Here is a 19967-nt window from a genome sequence, read left to right on the forward strand (position 1 = left end):
GAAACTAAACAGTTACAAGTCTATGGGGCCTGATGCCATGCATCCCAGGGGCCTGACGGAACTGGCTGATGGAGTTACCAAGCCTCTCCATCATACTTGAGAAGTCCCGGCTGTCAGGTGAAGTCTGTGTCCAGGTGGAGGCCGGTGATGAGTGGAGTTCCTCTGGGGTCCATCTTGGGAATGGTGCCATGTAGTATCTTTATCCATGACACAGACAGTGGGATCAAGTGCACCCTCAGCAAGTTTGCAGATGACACCAAGCGGAGAGGTGTAGTCAATACAACAGAAGGAATGGATACTATCCAAAAAGGACCTGAAGAAGCTTGAGAAGGGGGCCTACATTAACCTAATAAGGTTCAACAAGGCCAAGTGCAAGGTGCTGCACCTGGATTGGGTCAATCCCAGACATGAGGACAGACTGGGAGAAGAACTCATTGAGAGCAGCCCTCTGGAGAAGGACTTGGGGGTTCTGGTGTACAAAAAGCTTGACATGAGCCAGTAGTGTGTGCTTGCAGCCCAGAAGGCCAACTCCACCCTGGGCCACATCCACAGAGGAGATGCCAGCAGGTGGAGGGAGGTGATTGTTCCCCTCTGCTTTGCCCTTGTGAGGTCCCACCTGGAGCGCTGCGTCCAGGTGTGGGACCCCCTGCACAAGAAAGATGTGGGGCTGTTAGAGCAGGTCCAGAGGAAGGCCACAAAGATGCTCAGAGGGCTGCAGCACCTCTCCTGTGAAGAAAGGCTGAGAGAGCTGGGGATGTTCAGCCTGGAGAAGAGAAGGCTTCAGGGAGACCTCATTGTGGCCTTTCACTACTTAAAGGGGTCTTACAAAAAGGATGGAAAAATGACTTTTTACTCAGGTAGATAATGAAAGGAGAAGGGGTAACGGTCTTAAACTAGAAGAGAATAGGTTTAGATAAGACATTGGGAAGAAATTCTTCACTCAGATGGTAGTGAGGCACTGGTGCCCCATCCCTGGAAGTGTTCAAGGCCAGGTTGGATGGGGCTTTGGGCAACCTGGTGTAACGAAAGGTGTCCCTGACAAGGCAGGGGGGTTGGAATTGGAATTAGATGATCTTTAAGGTCCCTTTCAACCCAAGCAATTCTTTGATTCTGTGGGTGACAGAGATAATCAGAGGATGGCAAAATAGGATGTTGCTTCCTTGCCTATATCACTTTCCTTACAACGAAGGCTGCCATTTCAGAAGAAGCAATAAGGACTAATGCTGGATAGTACTGGAGAAGTGGCTGCTCTCCCTGTATCCTTTCAGATGCTGGGAGAGTGCCAGGCCTGACACTTTCCATGGTAGTTTCCCAATTTTTATTCATTAGTAATATAACTGTACAGGCTATGTAAGAGAAAAACAGAAGGAGGATGAATAAACAAATGATAAAAGCAAAAGGGCCTTGCTAAGTCCCTATCTTGGAGAGGGATTTCAGGTGTTTTTGTATAAGGAAGTTCATTCAATGAGAATACCGTGTAACGCTCAAACAAGAAAGAGCAGGGAGGGAAGCAAGAAATAGAGGAGTAAGCCTCAATTAGCAGCTAATTTTCTGTAGTTCTCTGTAATGTAACAATTTTTCAAAAGACAGTCACCAGTGACTCTACAAGTAGTCTGTTCAGAGCTGTAAGCAGTTGAGCTTACACCTGGTTTCATGCATTTGTTCAATGCAAAACCACTGTCAGTGGGAAAATTAAAGGTGAAATGAATCTTAGTTTTCATATCAGCACATCATACTATATCTGCTGAACTGCTCCAGATACTGTAGTCTCACATTTAGGTATTCCTTTCCAGTAACATATCCTAGGTGCACAAGCTTTCCTTTTGTCATGTGAATGAATATCTGGAGAGATAAGTTCTGTATGTCAGCGATTTGACAGTGTTCTTATCCATTTTAATAGGTATCAGTAGGTTTTTAAAGGATAGAGGTAGCTGCACAATGATAAAATACCTTTGTTTTTCTATCTATTTGTATCCTCTAAAAGTTTGCAGGGGGAAAAAAAAAAACATAGTAAATGTTAATCTGAGTGACTTAAAGCTGAAAGCTCAAAGTAGAAGCTGTCGTTCAGTGTTTCTCTGAAGAAGATGGAAAAAGTAATTGTATTCTTCATTATGTAATAAATTCTAATGTCAGCTGCATCATTTGGTGTCTATCAAATAGCCCAAAGTCATAATATGCTGCGTACAAAATTTCTGAAAGATTTTGACCTACCTTTTTGTCTTGTCTTACGGTTGGGATGGTGATAAGAGAACGTGTATACGTGATAGAAATCCTGTAATTAAACTGTAGGCTTGAGTTGATTGAAAATGTGACTTATCAACATAAATGCTTCCATATGAGCTATTTTGCTTGGTCTGGGATAAGTTCTACCCATCCAGAAAATAGATTGCTAACAGAATTTCCATATTCACAGTCTTGGACTGCAAAATGAGTCAAGTAATGTCAGGTTTTAGATTTTGCTACTGAAAGTAAGTTTTTTCCAGAACTGAAGTGAGTGTATTAGTATATCTTGCCTGACAGATTAAAGTGGATTCAGTCAAACTGCAATACCTTCTATGTGTGTCTGATTTAGACTGTTTTCCATTTAAATCATCATGGTTAATCTTTAGGTAAAAATCAAAATTCCTAAGGATGTTCATCATAATTTATATTTTGTAATCCGCAAAGCATTCATTAAAAGTTCAGATGTTTATTGGTCTGTAAATGTTAAAAGCAACTTGGTCTTAATGAATCAAAGTGGCAATACCTTTTTCTTTTCCATTTATGCTTGAATCTTGAGGGAAACTCGCAGCATTTGGTGGGGTTACAAGTGAAGGCGCTGAGGATTCTTAGTGGCTTCTGGCTGACAGTGACTTGTGAGTCAACTCCATTGAGTGTAATAGGCTGTAAATGCTAAGAGCTGAGAAGCAATTATGCTTTTGCATCTTTTCTTTCCTCTCTGGACCCAGTAAGTTCTGGCAATGGAAAGTTGTGGTGAAGTTCTCTTGCTGGTGAATTTTTCATTTGTCCTATGAAGAATTATCAGAACTTGGTTGCAGGTCTGTGATAAGCCCTCCTAATAAATTTTCAGTGTATCTTTAATAAGTCATGCTCTTTTTATGAAAACATAGACTTCTATGTCTTGTTTGCTGAGTTCTTAATATTTTTGGGAATGAGCAAGGATTGATTAATGATGGCAAAGAAGCTTCTACAAGCCCATTTGTCAACAGATCAAAATATTTATATATCAGAATATGTGTCAGAATATTCCTGTCAATTCCTGTAAGATGGATGTAAGCTATTGAGGAAAGCTCCCTATACCAAGTGGAATGAAGTCACAGAACATCACCATTTTACCATAAAATCTTGGCCAAAATCCATTATCTCTGCCTAAAAAAAAAAATTTAAATAAAAAATAAATAAAATATTTTATTTTTTTCCTGGTGTTAAAAAAAAAAAATGGCTTAATTCAAATGCACTGTCAGTGAGTCTGCTTGTATTTCTATGTATATAATTTGTTGGGTCTACATCACTTTAGACAGAAGAAAAAAAGAAAAATGGGCAGTGGTGAAAAGCAAATATTCTTTTCTCAGCTGTTCCTTCTGTTTTATAGGGTGATTCTCTTCAGGGCGGTGATGACTCTCCATTCTCTGACTCCATTACGTTGGAACAAACAACAAGTAATATTGGAGTCTCAAGTGGACGTGTCAGCCTGTGGATGCAGTGGATGTTGCCAAAAATTACTATAAAATTGTTTGCTCCTGACCCTAGAAATAATGGCACAGGTATTCAACATTTTTGTTTTTTTCCCTTAACATACAATTTTAAGTTCCATATATTATTTTACAACACAGTATTAGCTACAGAGCATTTATTGGTAATATTAGACATTTAATACAAAAATAATTGGTTGGATCAGAGCAACAAGCTGGAGTTAGGTTAGTGCATGTAAAAATAATTCAGCATTGTTCTTTGGCATAAATTTTCCTTTCCATATGGAAAGGTGATTATATTAAATTGGAAATAAGTTAGTTATTTTACTTAATAGAATACTGCATTTTTGCCTTAATAGCAATCATGTTCCATTTTGATATGATTTAGTAGTGTTTTGTGTGTGTCCATCTATAAGCATGTAGTTTTGCATTGATAAATTCAAAATAATCATCACAGTATAATCCCTAAAATCATTGGAAGATTGAACTTCATATTAAAAATAGGAATATGTGTGGAACACAATTAGCTTTTTTAAAAATTGAGATTACACTGATTATCATCTGGGCAGTAATTGTTTGAAAGGAAATCATACTCTGTAAATGTACTGAAAGACTTCAGGTATGTTTTTGTTAGGAAACACTGCTGAGTAACAGTTAACATTGTTAATCTGTGAAAATATTAGAAGACTAATGATTAAATTAATTTTCAAAGAGATATTACTTGAACTTTTGATAAAAATAATTACATGAGAGAAAGAAATCTCAAGTGTTGTTAGAGTATGTATCTTGTCAAATATCTTTATATTTTTACAGGAATTATACTATGAAAACCTGAACTAGAAAACCCATAGATAAGTCTCTCTACACTTCTGTATAAAATGGTTCGGATTATAGGGTTTCTTCTGGTTCCTGTCATTTTGACAGTTGAATAGAAGTGTGCTGTATGAAAAACCTCTGAGTTGAGTTAGCATCATCCTATTTATGAAACATAGTGTCCCAGGTTTATCTCTATGCTTTCAAAGTTACAGGTTTCATATTAATGTTTTTTATCTCCTTGGACTATTGCAGAAGTTTGTGTTGTCAGTGAATTAGAAGATCTCAGTGCCTCAGTGGACGTGCAGGATGTGTATACCAAAATCAAATGTAAAATAGAAAGCTTCAACATTGATCATTACAGAAACAGGTAATTCCTGAGAGTTACACTGTTATAATCTCAGTGTGAAACAAGGCAGATTTATTTTTTTTACTTCTTCTTATTTCTTAACTTGAATTTAAGATTTTTGTTGAATTTCTTTTAAATGAGATAGATGTTATCTTTCTAAGTAAGCAAAAACAGAATTTCTTTTTCTCAGAATTGTATCCAATTCTGAAAAAATAACACACATGGAAATCATTACAAATTAGGATAGCATTTTCTGCTTCTCTGTTGGTCCATTAACAAAAAACATTTCTTTTAGCTGATCTTTTGAATGGGAAATTTCTTACATACCATTTCATGACACATTACCTTTATCAATTTGCCAGTATTTAGTGTTTTGTGGTGCCATGCTTTTACATATTAAAAAGAATTTTCTAACAAATCAAGTTATTTCTTTTGCCGTGTTTCAGCAACACAGTAATGGAGGGAAGTAAGATGATCATCTCTGTTTCTGTGGCATGGTACAGTGTTTTGCAGAGAAGCCTGAGTAAAATTTCAGACAGTAATGTCAGCCAATATGTCACCAATATTATGTACATTTAGGCTGGGAAGTTAGAGCTACTATATATCTTGCCACTTTGCAGCAAACTAAACAAGATTTGCTGAGATGTAACTGTATTCATTTAGCACCCAAACACACAGTTCTGTAGAGATATTGCATCTCTCTTGTAGCACGTATTGGCCATGAGCACACAAATGAAAGGTAATTACGAAGTGTTTGATCAACTGGGTTATTGTTTGCTGTTACAGCTCAACAGATTCTAAGAGACAGAAATTGAGAGGAAATAGGATAGCTGTTGTGTTGTTTCCTGGGAGAAAAATATAACTGAAAGCTTTAGAACAATTCTTTGGCATTGAAAATGGCAAAACTATTTAGAAGCACAAATCATGTTGACTTAAGAGCCTACAAATGCATGGTTTTATTGGACGTTCCTTATCCTTGCCTGTGTAGGAAGGAGATTTAATATCAACTTAGATAAGTTACTGACATTTCTGAGACTTTTTTCTAATCAACAGTCTAAAACAAACAAAAAAAATGTGATTCCTGTTCTTTTGCTTGAGTTACAAATATTATTGTTTGAACATACGGTAATATTTGATAATCAAAGTTTGTACTTTATTTATTTTTATTTTTTTTTTAAAGCAAGTCATGCTGCTTTAAAGTGGTTTAGAATCCCAGTAGCAGACGCTCTTAACAAGCTGCATTGTCCACAGAGTTTGTGCAGAGCTTGAGAGAGGATACCTCACTTCCAGGAGTACATGTATAATCTTCCCATTGGAAAAAAAATCAATTCCAGAGTGTTCTTGTTTCCTAAATCTATATTGAAGTTGCTTTATTTTTTAAAGTCATTCCACGTGGCCAAGTTGCTACTGTTTTCATTTACATTTCATAATCTCTTCAGGGTAACCTTCTCTGTCATTAAATTTCTATGAACTTAAGCCAAAAGCAGAGAATAGATAAGGTGAACATTCTGTCTTCCAGGCCAGGGGAAGGCTGGCAGTCAGGACATTTTGAAGGAATGTTTCTACAATGCAGACAAAAGTCTTTGGTGAGATTTCTTTAGTAACCTAAAGTGCTTACCTGAATAACTCTTCCTAAGCAACATAGTTTTCTCTGTTCTTTTGTATGTTGAAAAGAATGATTACAAGAACTACAATACAGAGCAATATTTAAATTCATAATAACTTGTTTTTCTAAATAATATTATGATTTTATAATGTGTTTGAGTATAGCTTTTCGTTCACAATTTGATTCTTGTCATCATTCTCCTCTACATTCTGTCTGCTGAGAATCCAGGGGTAAGTCCGTTTTCTGTAAGTAGGAGTCTATTATCCATACTTTTATTTTCTTACATTACCTCCTCCTGCAATAGGTCCAATTTTACAAAGTTTCTTTTTTAATACCATTCTTTTGCTTTATCTAATTGAATTTTGACATTTTAGGATTTTAGGAGAGAGTATGGCATAGGATTTGTGTTGCAGTTACATAGAACTGGGCAAGTTTAATGTAAACTTTTTTTTTTTTTTTTTTTTTTTGCTTATGGTGATTTTCTTTTTTTTTTTTCTTTTTTGTCTTCCTCTCTTCCATGCCTTGTTCATTACCTCAAGCCTTGGGGAAGATTCTTGGTCTCTGGGGCAATGTGGAGGTGTATTCCTTTCCTGTACTGACAAGCTGAACAGACGTACCTTGTTGGTTCGACCCATCAGCAAGCAGGACCCTTTCAGTAATTTCTCTGGCTTCTTTCCCTCTGTAAGAATCCCTTTTTTTTTTTTTTTTTTTTTTTTTTAAACAGGACTTCCACTAACAAATGCCAGTTGGGTTGGGTTAAAAAATGAGATAAAGTTTAAAAAAAAAATCTCAATTTCATCTAAATACTTTTTGTACCAGATATATTTATTGTGTATGTTGATTACGTAAGTTGTGCTTTTTCCCCACTATCTTTTAGTAATAATTTTTAGTCGTTTTTGATCAGATAGGGGTATAAGGGTTTATGGTTCACAACCCCATGCATAACAACAGTCCACTGAAGTCAATACGATTTATCTATATTAAAAATAAGCACATACAGTAATGTTCAGAGACTAATAGAAGAGCCAGTACTGAACACTGCATTTTGTTCAAGTAATTCTGATATGTACTTGGGGATTTAAATGGTTTGTATTACTGCTGTATGCCATTGTGCAACCTTTTAGAATTACTTTATATAATGATGATAATGCAGCAATTAACAATTTCATGTTTGTGTCTGTCTTTTGCCTGCTTAGAACAGTACTTGTTGAGTCAGAATATATCAGTGTGAGATATTAAAAAACTTCTTCTTACTGGTTTGTCCTTGAAAGACTTTATATATAATGGCATTGGGCCCTTTGTCTTCACAAATAAATGACTGTATGGAATTTTTATATGTTAGTGGAAGTTCTGTGTGGTTTGATTTTTTTTTCTTCATGAATATTGATTGGTAATACTTTATCTTATTCTATTTGTTTCATATCTTATAGAAAAATCTAACTTCCTAATTTGCTTTAATTCACTTAATCACAAAAGCTTCAAATTTTTCAACATTTAAGCTACCTTTAATCTGTGTATCTTGTTTATTTAAGAAAGAGAAGTTTGCTCTGTTAATGTGGTTTAATTTACTTTAAATTATTTTTAATCAAATTTGAAGATGCTGAAAAAAGCAACTGCTTGCACAATATAGTTGCTTTTATTTTTGCTCAGATAATTGAAGGTAATGTTTGAACAATCACAGAGAATTCTATCAAAAATGTTACAATTACACTGTTAGAATAACAATTACACTTAAAATAGTATTTTTTCTAGTTACTGGTTGTTGGTTTTTTTTGCAGTTTTCAGTCACTAACAATGTATAACTGAAATCCCAAAGACTTTCAAAGATAATATCAAAAATTTAATGTATGTCTTCTGGGAGTTAAGTATCTAATTGTAATATTTATCAAGGAAATCTTTGTAAGTGAAGGAATCTGTTATTTCTGAATGACAGTGTAATATACCCTTATTTAAATGATGTGCTTTAAGACGTTACAGCTATTCTCTTAAAATACTTAAAATTGATCAGGGAAAACCAACTGAATTTTTAGAGTATTTACTTGAGTACTCATGTTTAGAGGGAGTAAAGTTATCTCAGCATCAGAGGGTTGCTTTAGCCCCCATGGTGTTTGCACATACGTAAAGGACACTGAAAGCAAGTAAGATTTACTTCTAAAATGAAATGGACATCAACATATGTAACTGACAGTTACATATAGTATGACACACTATGAGGTGAATTGTCCATCAAAAAATAAAAAAAAGAAAAGGAAAAATTTTCTTCTGGGACTCAGAGAGGGTTGAAAGCTCTTAGGAAATACAGAACCTTAAACATCTTAACTAACAGAGAATTGACTGATGATGTATGTGTACGTATTTTCATCATTTGTTTTCTTCTTGAAACAGACAACTGCAAAACTTTTAGATGGCTCACACCAACAACATGGATTTCTCTCTCTAACTTACACAAAAGCTGTGACAAAAAATGTCCGGCACAAACTGATATCACGAAACGAACGAAGAACGTTCCATAAGCTGTCCGAAGGCCACACTGATGGTTCTCCTCACTTTCTTCATGAGATCCTTCTCTCAGCTCAGGCTTTTGATGTGGTCCTCTGTTTTCCTTTGCTTAATGCAATCGCAAGCATTTTTCAAGCCAGGTTGCCAAGGAGTCAAAAGGAGAAAAGGAAATCACCCGGCCAACCTATGAGGAGTCATACTCTGACTTCCCGCAACTTACCTCTGATTTATATCAACACTGGTGTCATAAGAGTCTTCTTCCCCAAAGAGGATGACCATCATAATGCCGAAGGTAGAGTATGTTATGTTACAGAATTTTGCAGTTCAGTATTGCAACCAAATGCTCTAACTTCGTTATCTTGCTGGCCTTACTGTCTTTACATTTAGAATGATTGCTTGGGTCTTCAGAATAGTAAGGGGCAGAGGTAGAAAACATCTGTCATTCATCCAAGAACTCTGAAAAGAGGTTGCAGTTGTTAAAAAGAGAGTTGCAGGTAGTAAAAAGAGAAATGGAGTTCTGCAACAGTGATTCTTTTGTCTGTTCTTACTATGCTGATACCAGTAACGTCTTCCACACTCTCCATTGTTGGAAGAGAAGTCTAAACAGGAAGCTTTTGTGGAAATAGGCACATAGGAAACCATTCAGTAGTGAAGCAGGTCCTGTTTCATTTTAATTATTTTCTGCAAACTGCACTTTGTGATTGTTGCCCAACAGCTGATACAGTTTATCATTTGTTTAATAACTCTTAGCTGAAGTTATTCAAACTCCCTTATGTAAGAAGCTTCCAGTTATTTACAAAATTCTGGATAGCATAAACTGTTCTTTCAAACAACAGTAATTAGCCATTTGATCCATGAACAATGCATTTTTCTTAAAAAAAAAAAAAAAAAAAAAAAAAAAAGTATTTTTCCATCCTCCTTAAAATATATTTGCATCACTATTACAGTTGTTGCACATAAATAGATGCTGAGGCTAAAAGTACACCTAGTACAACAGCGGGAATGTGATAGCTTCCATTACCAACAATTGTTCTAGAAATTAAAAAATAGATATTTTACTGGTATCATGGTATGTTTACTGAAGTCTTATAGGTATGTGTTGGTTTTTGTTTGTTTGTTTTTATTAACCGTTTTAGATTATAGCAAATGATATAATACTAAGAATATAGATTTTTTGTGATTGGGTTGTGTTTTTTTTCGTAACCAAATTGCAAAAAGTGCAGACAGTGAGAATTTACTTGAGTCATGTGTTTGCCAGCATCTTCTACAATTTTCCAAGTGGGAATGGTGCAAACACAAGAAGATAAAATTAGACTGGTTGTGTTGGCAAGAAAGAATTATGATTCTGGTTAGAAGGGAGTTCTGGGGCATGCTGTTAAGGAGTCTTTTTGGAAGTATTTTTTTTGTGGCTCTGTAGCTGCACACTTCATTAGAAAGAAATTTTAAAAAATCTTTTGTCTGTTTGCCATTCCTTGTTTAATTACCATTCCTTGTTTCAAAACACTTGTAAAATATATAATGCCTATAGCTAAACATGAATGTAGGTAGAAAAAATATGTATACTTCTAAAGAATAATGCTAAAGATTATCTTTACTAAACTAATAACAAAGTCAATTAATCTCTTCCAGTGGAAACTTCTGAAATGTCATCAATATGAAAATCAGTTCCATTCTCCTTTCATTTCATTTTTCAGTCCCCGTTCTTCCAAACTTTCATCTGTTTCTGAATGTGAAATAAATCACTTCTATCTTCTACTGCTTATTTTCTTCAAGCCCTATAGAATTTAGAAACAATAATGCAGTGTAAGTGTTGAACATGATCCATGTTACAGGTGTGCTAGATCAGAAAATTGTTAAATATCATGGATATATACACCCATAAGACTTCATTCATCATCTGTTGATTAAGAGAGTTTAGTCCAAGAAGAGTTGTGTGATTGCTGCAATATAAGTAGAGAAGCAGTGATCTTGGTTTGTCTTTTATTCCATTGTCTGCATCTCATACCTTGTAATTAGAGGTAGTTACCTAAACTATTCTCCCACCAAACACATGTAATTGTGATTCATATACAGAAGTGTGGTGCGTTTTTGTTTTTTTTAAAAAGGCAAATTGTTCTTTAGTTTTTCAGTCCAAAACTGAACTTCTGAAGTGAAGTACCCAAACATTAAAAAAATAATCAAAATTGTAGGTTTTTTTCCTCAGGAGTTTACACACTATATAACTATATATAACAAATAGAAAAAAGAAATACTGTGTGACAGCCACTAAAAATCAAATAAAAACATGTAAATTGCATAAATCTGATAAGTGGTAAAGACAAAGGAAATCTGCATCTGGCTGGTTTGAGGACAATAAGAAATATTTTTGATATGTACTAGGAGCAAAATATCAGGAGTCGCTAGAATGGACATGATAAATTTGTTGATAGTGAAAAAGAAAAGGCAGCATACCGAATAAACGTATGTCCTGCATTTGTAGGAGTGATATATTCTTGTCACATGAGCATGACTCTGTACTTTGAAGTCTGTCATAACATCTGGTCTGTAACATCCTCCTTGCTTACTATTAAACAGTTTCAAATCGGTCAGACTGAATAACTTGTGCTCAAGGATCTTGGTCTTCTGAGGTTAATTTTTAACATGCCTTGGAATAGCAGGTTTTAGACAGCTGAAGGTGTACCTGTTAAAATGAAAAGTGAGATGTTCAAATAAAATTAAGAGAGGTAACTTTATTTCTCCCTTGGAAAACATAAAGGAAAAATCTATTACAAGATTCAGTTAATAAAGATTTATATGATATTTATTACATGATAATAAATACGATTTTATAGAAAATCAGTCTTCTTAAATACATCTAATTTCCATTCTTTACGATGGTTACTATTCCAGTTGATAAAATGATTGCAAAGATTTGATATGCTTAGACTTTCCTAAAGAGTTTAACACAGTGTCTCCTGGTATTCTAATTTAAATCTATCCCAGTTTAATGTCTGTGGAAATATTAAAAGAATTCAAAATAGCTAACTAAAGGTCTGAAAAATTACTATCAGTTGGGAGTAGTAAGTAAAATTGCTATATAATAATATGAAAGTAAATATTAAATCATTGCTGTAAGAATTTCCCTGGAAAGATAATGTTAAGGACTCTATGGAGCACGCATCTGGATCGCTGCACTTACAGCACTGCTTGTAAAAAGTATGATAATTATTCATATGCTAACATTACATATCAAGTAGAAGATTATGCAGACTACATCTTCAGGACTGGAGACTCTTTCCCAGAAAGCAGAGGCTGAAAAGAGCCCAAGAGTCACAGTGGACTTAATGAAAAGAAAGGAGGGAGATAGCTGTACTTCTGCATAGGGCAGATGACAGAATATCATGTCCATTTCTAGTACATCTAGTACGTTATTTCCATGTTTCAGAAATCTAATAGGAGATTTCATAGGTTAGTGAATAGAGATAGGGATTCGTCACCCTAAGTCATGACTCAGATCACCACTCATCACAAACCAGATGAAAATATTAATGCTTGTAATTCTTTCTGGTTTAATCATAAAACTTAATTTCTTAACCTGAAGTAAAATTGTACACAAAAGAAGCATGCCAGCCTTTGAAAATAATAATAATAATAATCCTAAAAAGCTTACATAATAAAGACCATAATGAATAGTACTGTGTTTATTTGGCTTTGCTAAGTGTCAGAGCCAAATGACAGTTCTTACCCTAAAATATGTTTTATTAAAAAACAAATCTCAGAATAAGGCATTTGCCATAAAGTTACAGTTAGAATCTGAAGTATATTTAATATCGAATTGAAAAATTATTTCGAATTAGTAGCAAACAGGATTTTGTTGTCAACTTAACTTTTTCTACCCTTGTTCTAGCAACCAAAGCATCTGTATATGATTTTTGATCTGCTTTGTGGACTGAAGGATTTCACTTTTGCTTTTTAAGTAGATGAGGTCCTTTTAAGCAAATCCCTTATGTTCGTGTCTAAATTATGTGTTGTAGCTTGTTATTACCATTCTACTGCATATTTACTGTGGTATCCCCTACAATGTTTTCAAAATATTGTAGTGGAATTTCTGTGAATCCTGTGATTTTTATTATTTTTTTTAATATCTGCTTAACAAACTCATTGTAAGAGAGTCTTGCTGAATTTTCTTGAACATGGGAGCAAGTGTGATATTGTTCCATCTTTGCCATGTGTCACACTGGTGTTGAAGTGAACCATTGCACTTCAGATGCTGAACCCTGAGCCTGCATTACATGTTCTCAAGAGCTTCCCAACTGTCCGGTAGTCTTCTAAGCAGAAGCAAACTTCACGGAGTTTGTTTACTACAAGACGTGGAAAAAAAATATTGAAATAAAAAAGCAGTTAGAGAAAATAGAAAGTCACAGGTCAGGATTGAGTTGCATGACAAAACTGTGGGTGAGTTAAATGACAGTAGTTTTGTCTTTTAAATATCACAGCAACAATACTGTTTTTATAGGTGTTGGGTTTTTTTTAATTACTTTTGCAAAGTTGTTGCTCCTAAGCAGAACTGAATCCTTAACAGACATTCTTATAGGTGGTTCTTTTTTTTTTTTTTTTTTTTTTAAGAAATAATTTTTCCATGCTATGTGCATTTGAATTTTAATCAAACACATATTTCTCTTCTCCTAACTACAGCTAATCCAGCAATTAAAGAAGACACTTTGGTTCTCAAGATTGGATCTGTCTCTATGGCTCCCCAGGCTGACAACCCTCTTAGCAGAGCTGTGCTCAGAAAAGACATTTATCAGTAAGTGGTGGGGGAAGGGTTTGGTTTTTCATAGTCTCAGAAAAATTCATTTTGGGAGAAGTTAATTGATCAATAAAATGGGTACGTGCAGCCTGTAAAAATACTTTTCACATACAATCTTTTGATATTCAAAACCAGGTTTTTCTGATTTTCTTCACTTGTGGGCTTTCAAATCCATTTAGACAAATCAAGTTCTTCTGTGAAGTGCTGATGAATAACAGAATTTAAATGTCAAGTCATTACACAGCTTAAGCTCACAGATGAGAACATTTTCAGAGGCTTTCTTTTATTCAGCTACTAAATTCACCTAAGAGAAAAGGAATTTTTTGTGACTACCAAAATGCTCAGTAGCCATATAGTGTGAAGGAGATAGATCTTAATAATATAAATGGTAAACACATATTCAAACCGTAGGATTCTTGATGTCACGTAGATCAAAGCTGTAAAGGAAAGCAAACTTCTAAGGAACTCTTTCCCAGTAAACATACTTTCTGTGAAAATGTCATGCTCTGGATTGTGTCACTAAGTATGCGCAAACCACACTAATCATATATAGGCAGCAAAACTGGGGAACATATGTAATCAACATGATAAAAGTAATATATGATCCTTAGTAGAGTTGGCACTGTAGCCAGACATGAAAGTATGGTTGCAAATAATACCAAGTGAGAAAAGTCACAGAAATACAGATGAACAAGTGTCTTATACTTCCCGCTGGTCTGTTTTTCAGATGTGGCAATATTTTTAACTACTTCATAGTGCTCTTCAATAGAAATTACAAACATCAAAATCTTTTCCCAGCAGTAAAACATTTACTGCCTAGAAAATGACAGCAAGTTTTACTTTTTGTCAAGACTAGGATTTTTAGGAGTCCAATGAAATATTTCCAGTTTCTCTTCAGAACACTTAGAAGTTGGAAGTCTTTTTCTTCATATTTCCATTTGGAGATGCTTAAAATATTTGCTTGTATGTATTTGCTTGTATGTTTACTTATAGTAGTTTATAATAGGGTCATTTTTTGTTTTGTTTTTTAAATGAGTCCTGTATCTATTTTATTATTGAGCTCTTATGGAAGAAATCTTAAGCCTGGCACAAACTGTTCTGGGTGTCAAGGCCTGATCCAACCCTCAGTGTGCCCACAGACAAAAAAGATCTTCCTGGTATTTGTACAGGCTCTCCCTGCTTCTACCCTGCTCCTATCTAAGAAGACTCCCATCTGATTTCTGCTTTGAGAGTTGCGAAAATCAAAGTAGGTTGCACTCTTCTCTCTGCAACTAGTAGTTCATCAGCAACATCCCCTGTCAAAAAATGGGATCTGCAAGTTCCAGCTAGAGTAAGGTAGTTTCCATCACTTAGGTGAACTGTGTAATGTTCCATGTATACACATCACAAGTCAGTGCATCAGCAATGGGAGGGATGCCATTTACCTCAAGGTCGATGAAGCTATGCCAGTTTACATTCTTGAGGCTGATACCTTTGCAGCTGTGGCTTTACCTGAAATGCAAACATTCTGTGCTGGTCAAACCAGAAGTCACTCAACTGCTTAAAGGTTCTGCTACTCTTTTGCATGATGTGTCTCAGGGTCTTATATATATAAATATCCTGGATTAGGTTTGTGCAGTGTATGTTTGGTTTTCATGGTTTTATGATATGCTCCAGTCTTCCTTTAGAAACCAAGGCACTAACGGGGTAAGGTAGAAATAAGCACTGGGCCACAGGCATCTCTCATCTGAATGTTACTGATTTCTTTGTGACCAGCCTCACAACATATGCTTTGTATGTCTTTTTCTGAGAAATGTCTGCCATTTTCAGAAATTTTCTCTAACTTCATTGAGCGTTCTCATTTCTCAGCAGCTGTCGAAAGACTCAGTCTTATCTTTGTTCCTTTAATCATCCAATTATCCTAGCTTTAGTGTTTTTAAAATACATTGGGGCAGAGTGTCAAGTTACTTGCAGAATTTTATGAGACAATATTGAAGTTAGTAGTGGGTGGTCTTTTGTTTTTGGGAAGGGCATTACTATTTTGGTGTGTTTAAGCAAGACTCAACACTTTCTAGCAATATCAGTGAATATTTTTATCACAAAATAGTAAGGTTCCAGTTTGGTGTTGAAATTAATGCATTTTCTAATTACATATGCTTTGATTTGGAACATACTGTAGTTACAGACGCATAGTTGAAGATACGTGTGCATTTTCTTAAGTGACAATCATTGGTGTTTGACCAGTGACATTGGCTGGTGTTCACTTCATCATTTGCCAGTTTTTCTTCGGAAAATTAGGTAACGAAATGCAAACATTTTTGGATTGTTAGGGCGGACCATGCAATCAATATTCAAAGGGGAAAAAAAAATGTTGGGATATTGGGATGTTTTGAACACTTAGGCCTGGTGTTAGTATCCTGTTCTCCAAATACCAAATTTCATATGTTATGCAGTATTTGCCATTTTTAACCTGCCCATGGTATAAGATACTGAATACCAAAAATGTGTAACAGGAGAATTGTAGTGCTGATACAGAATGCTTAAAAGTTATACAGTTAAACGAAGAAGCTCACAATGTGTAACTCGTGACTTTTGCTGAAAGATTTCTTAGTAAATATCAATGGAGGTACAAGTAGTACAATACCCAGCTTAAGAGATGCTTAAAAAAAACCCTTACAGCAGCCTGTTGATTACTGAAGAATTAGCTGCTACAGCATTCTAATAATCCCAACATGTCATCTTCCCTCTTTTTCCAACCTCTCTTCTCCTCTAATTTACTACTGCTGCTTTTAATAGAATAAAAGAAAATAAATCATTGTCTGAACCACTGTCTTTACAGTGTTTCTGGAGTGGGGATTCAAACTTAATTTGCGGTGTCACTTTGGTTTAAACAGTCTTCTGTTTAGGTCTGAACTACAACCACATGCAATTAATGTCACTAGTAGTGTTTCATGAGAAAGAAGAATTTTTGTGTCTTGTTTAGAAACTGTTCTTTCAGGAAAGGCTTAGAAACTTTTTCATGGCTAATGGCTGAATAGAATTTCCAAATATCTTTTGAATTTGTCCCATTAAATTCATACATGAAAAACTGGAAGTGCTCGTTTAGCATTAACAGAGTATCAGTGCATGAAAGGTAAATCTGGTATGGCTGCGGGTCATATTAAATGAAACCGGGCCTTGTGAGCTGAATGTCTCCATCTGTGTCTTAGGAAAAATAGTTTACTTGCTTGACTTGGAGAGGGAACTAAATAGAAAATGGAATGTTGGAAACATAATGTGCCCCAAAAGTTTGGACACAAATATTTTTTCAGGTGATTATTGCGAGTTAGAAAGAAATTTATTGACATAGTAACTTCAGTTTTCTTTTACCATATAAAAATTAGTCTAAAAATAACTATTTCCTCCAATTGAAAATGATCTAATTTTTTAGACCTATTAATAACTATAGTAGACAAAGATGTTGTATACCATAACAGTAAATACAGGACTCCCGAAAGTACAGCTACACCATATGGGTCACAGTGAGAAACAATTTCTCCTTTTTTTTTTTCCTCCTAAGTCCTAGGAGTTTGTGTTTTTTTAATGATTCATCATGACTTTATGATTCTTAATCCCCAGCTAAGGTGGTTTGTCTTCAACAAGCACAACCAGAATCAGGTGTTCTTGTCAAGGGACTGACTGTTCTGTGCAGCAGAGCCCAAAGGTCTTGTGATGGGGGCATGGGAGCGGAAAAAAGGAGATTTTGGATGAGCATGCAGATGAGACAGCTGCCTAGCTTGGCAAAAGAGAGAGCAGAGCAGTGAATTAGAACTGTGGAGGAGTCATTTACTCAGAGCAAATGAAATTTCTGCTGAACCAGTGAAGGAGACAACTGTGTTTTTGCAGTTTTAACTATCTGATCATAATAAACTTAAGACTAGGGGGCTACTACGCGGAGATGATTCAGCAGGTCACAGAAAGAAAAGATGACGTGGTCATTTCTTACCTTGTGTGATCATGCTGTGTTTGGTTTGCAATAACTTTTGAAATGTCCAATTTCAAGTACATTTTACAGAACAGAGAAAGTTCTGGCAGTTTTCAGGAGGAAGAGTGCTGAGATGAGAAAGCTCATTCACAAACCATTGTGGTGTTAGTAGCAACAGTTTGCTTGCTTTGCAGGACATCATTTAAAATTTCTTTCTAGCAGTGAGCATTTCTCTAAAAACATATATGTATGTGTGTGTGCATGTACTAAAAGTAGCTGTGTTGCTGATTCTGTTGAAGAAAAATCAAAGCAAAGCATAGAATTTATGAATGGTAAAAAGGGACTTCTCTAGTTCATCTAGTCCAACCCCTTCCTCAGTGCAATTTAGGCTGAGTGGCTCATGTCTTTCTCCAGACAAACGATAATCACTTCCCAAAAACAAACAAACAAACAAAAAAAGGCTTTTGACTGATATATATAAAGCAATTATGAGGGCACCAGACCAGAGGATCCTTTTCCATGCGTGGAGATGGCTGCGGTAAACAAAGCATCATCTCCTGGGATAGCTCCAGAAGGCCACATTTCCTTCTTTGTATGTCTTCATGTGTTTTCCCTTTGTCGTTTCCTCAGTTCTTTCTCTTTTAATAAAAGTGACTAATGTGGAATATCAGCGTGAATAAATTATAATGCTCTAAAGAAGTGGAACTAATCAAATGTGTCTGTAGTCATCTTAACCAGTTTTCTGCTCAATTATCTCACATTGTCTTTTGTCACCTTTTTAGATTACAATAATATTTTTCTGTATATACAAACAGTGCTTAGTGCAATCAGTGGAAAGCTAACATAAAAGGGACTGGGTTTTTAAAAAATCTATGCGTGTTGGGGGTTTATGACGGGGAATAACACTAGTTGTGCTAAGCTACTGTCAGGATTAGGGAGTATTAGTAAGAAAACTCCATCACAGGACCCAGCAATTCTGTTTCACCAACTGATATAAAAGTAAATAAACCCACTCTTAAATACAATATGAAGGAGCACAAAGTTGAAATTGAGATTGAATTTAGTTCTACTTCAGGATAAGGTCCCCATTATCACAAAGACTGTAAATTGCCTGCTCAATTATATGGATAATTGCCAGTCATCCCCAAGACAGTCTTTTTTTTTTTCAAGCTCTGACATGAATGATTAGAATAGAATTTTAGGGAATATCCATGAACAGAGAGAGTGAAATAAATTTGAGGTAAAATATTATAGCGTCGCATTAACGGAGTTTGTTGAGACAAAGAAAGAAACGTCTGACAAAAAGCACAGAGAATGCAGACTGGTGGTGTTGGAGGCCTGGTTTATGAATTGCTGTGTAAGTGTTACTAAACCATCAAGTTTGGGCGATTTAGGTGAGTAGAATCATAAGCTTTCCTCAGCTTGGCCAATAAAGAATCTAATTGTTGTCCACACTCCGGATTCATCATTTTTGAGATCCAAGGATTTCATTCATGTCATACATCAAAGCTTAATAGTCCAGGTCTGAATGTTCCATGGTCATTTTCATGTGTAGATCTTTCATAGATCAAAGCATAAAGCAGTACTTGGACTGTTTTCAATTTGTGAATGTAAAATGGAAATTCTTTACTCCCCCCCTTCCCTCCCCCCAAATTACATGTGAAGAGTATAATCATGAAAAGATAGCTGTAAATTACTTAGCATTTTTCTTAAAACCTTTCATCAATACAAGTCTTTCTATTGTAAATGTATCTCATCTACTGCTTTTCATTTTTGTACCTCACTGTTTTCCACTGTTTCATAGCTCAAACATTTACAAATAACAAAACAATCTTATTTCTCTTATATCTGCTATCTTTATTTCAAGGAACTTTATCTAGAACATACCTATACTATCATTGAATCCCGTAATTGGTTAACAAAAGTCCTTTAGTGAAAAAAGCAGTGGTAAACAATTTTGTATGCCTGTGCTGATAGTGCTGGAGTGAGAGGAAGGAAAGAATGATGGAAGGAGTTTATGCAAGAAGTGCAGACACAGCCAGCAATCTGCGTGGAAATCTGTTTTTTCTTTCAAATGTGGTTTGGAAAATCAAATGCTTTTCAAAACTTTTCAGCAGCACCCACATCTATAAGCATCTTTTCTTCAGAAACATTTTTTGTTCAGTATTAAATTACTGTGGGACCATATTTACATTTATAAAACCGTACCTTTAAATTAATGTTATAAAAAGCTTAGAATTTCTACAACTATAGTACGAACAATAAGGCTAATTCTT

The 19967-nt window shown here is 35.2% G+C and overlaps 1 protein-coding gene across 9 annotated transcripts in view; it reads left to right on the top strand.

The window, feature by feature from the left end:
- Positions 1–19967, top strand: part of VPS13B (vacuolar protein sorting 13 homolog B) — a 459486-nt gene that overhangs the window by 254937 nt on the left and 184582 nt on the right. For 6 of the 9 annotated variants that reach the window (XM_084510471.1, XM_084510472.1, XM_084510473.1 and 3 more), the window contains 5 exons: positions 3593–3764; positions 4761–4875; positions 7000–7141; positions 8846–9251; positions 13634–13745. In XM_084510471.1, the coding sequence (XP_084366597.1) occupies positions 3593–3764; positions 4761–4875; positions 7000–7141; positions 8846–9251; positions 13634–13745 (947 nt within the window). Of the gene's footprint in view, positions 1–3592; positions 3765–4760; positions 4876–6373; positions 6441–6999; positions 7142–8845; positions 9252–13633; positions 13746–19967 lie in introns of all 9 variants that reach the window. The other 3 variants (XM_084510475.1, XM_084510479.1, XM_084510476.1) reach the window with 1 other exon arrangement.

This window comes from Aythya ferina (genome assembly GCF_964211825.1).
Source record: "Aythya ferina genome assembly, chromosome: 2".
Classification (NCBI taxonomy): domain Eukaryota; kingdom Metazoa; phylum Chordata; class Aves; order Anseriformes; family Anatidae; genus Aythya; species Aythya ferina.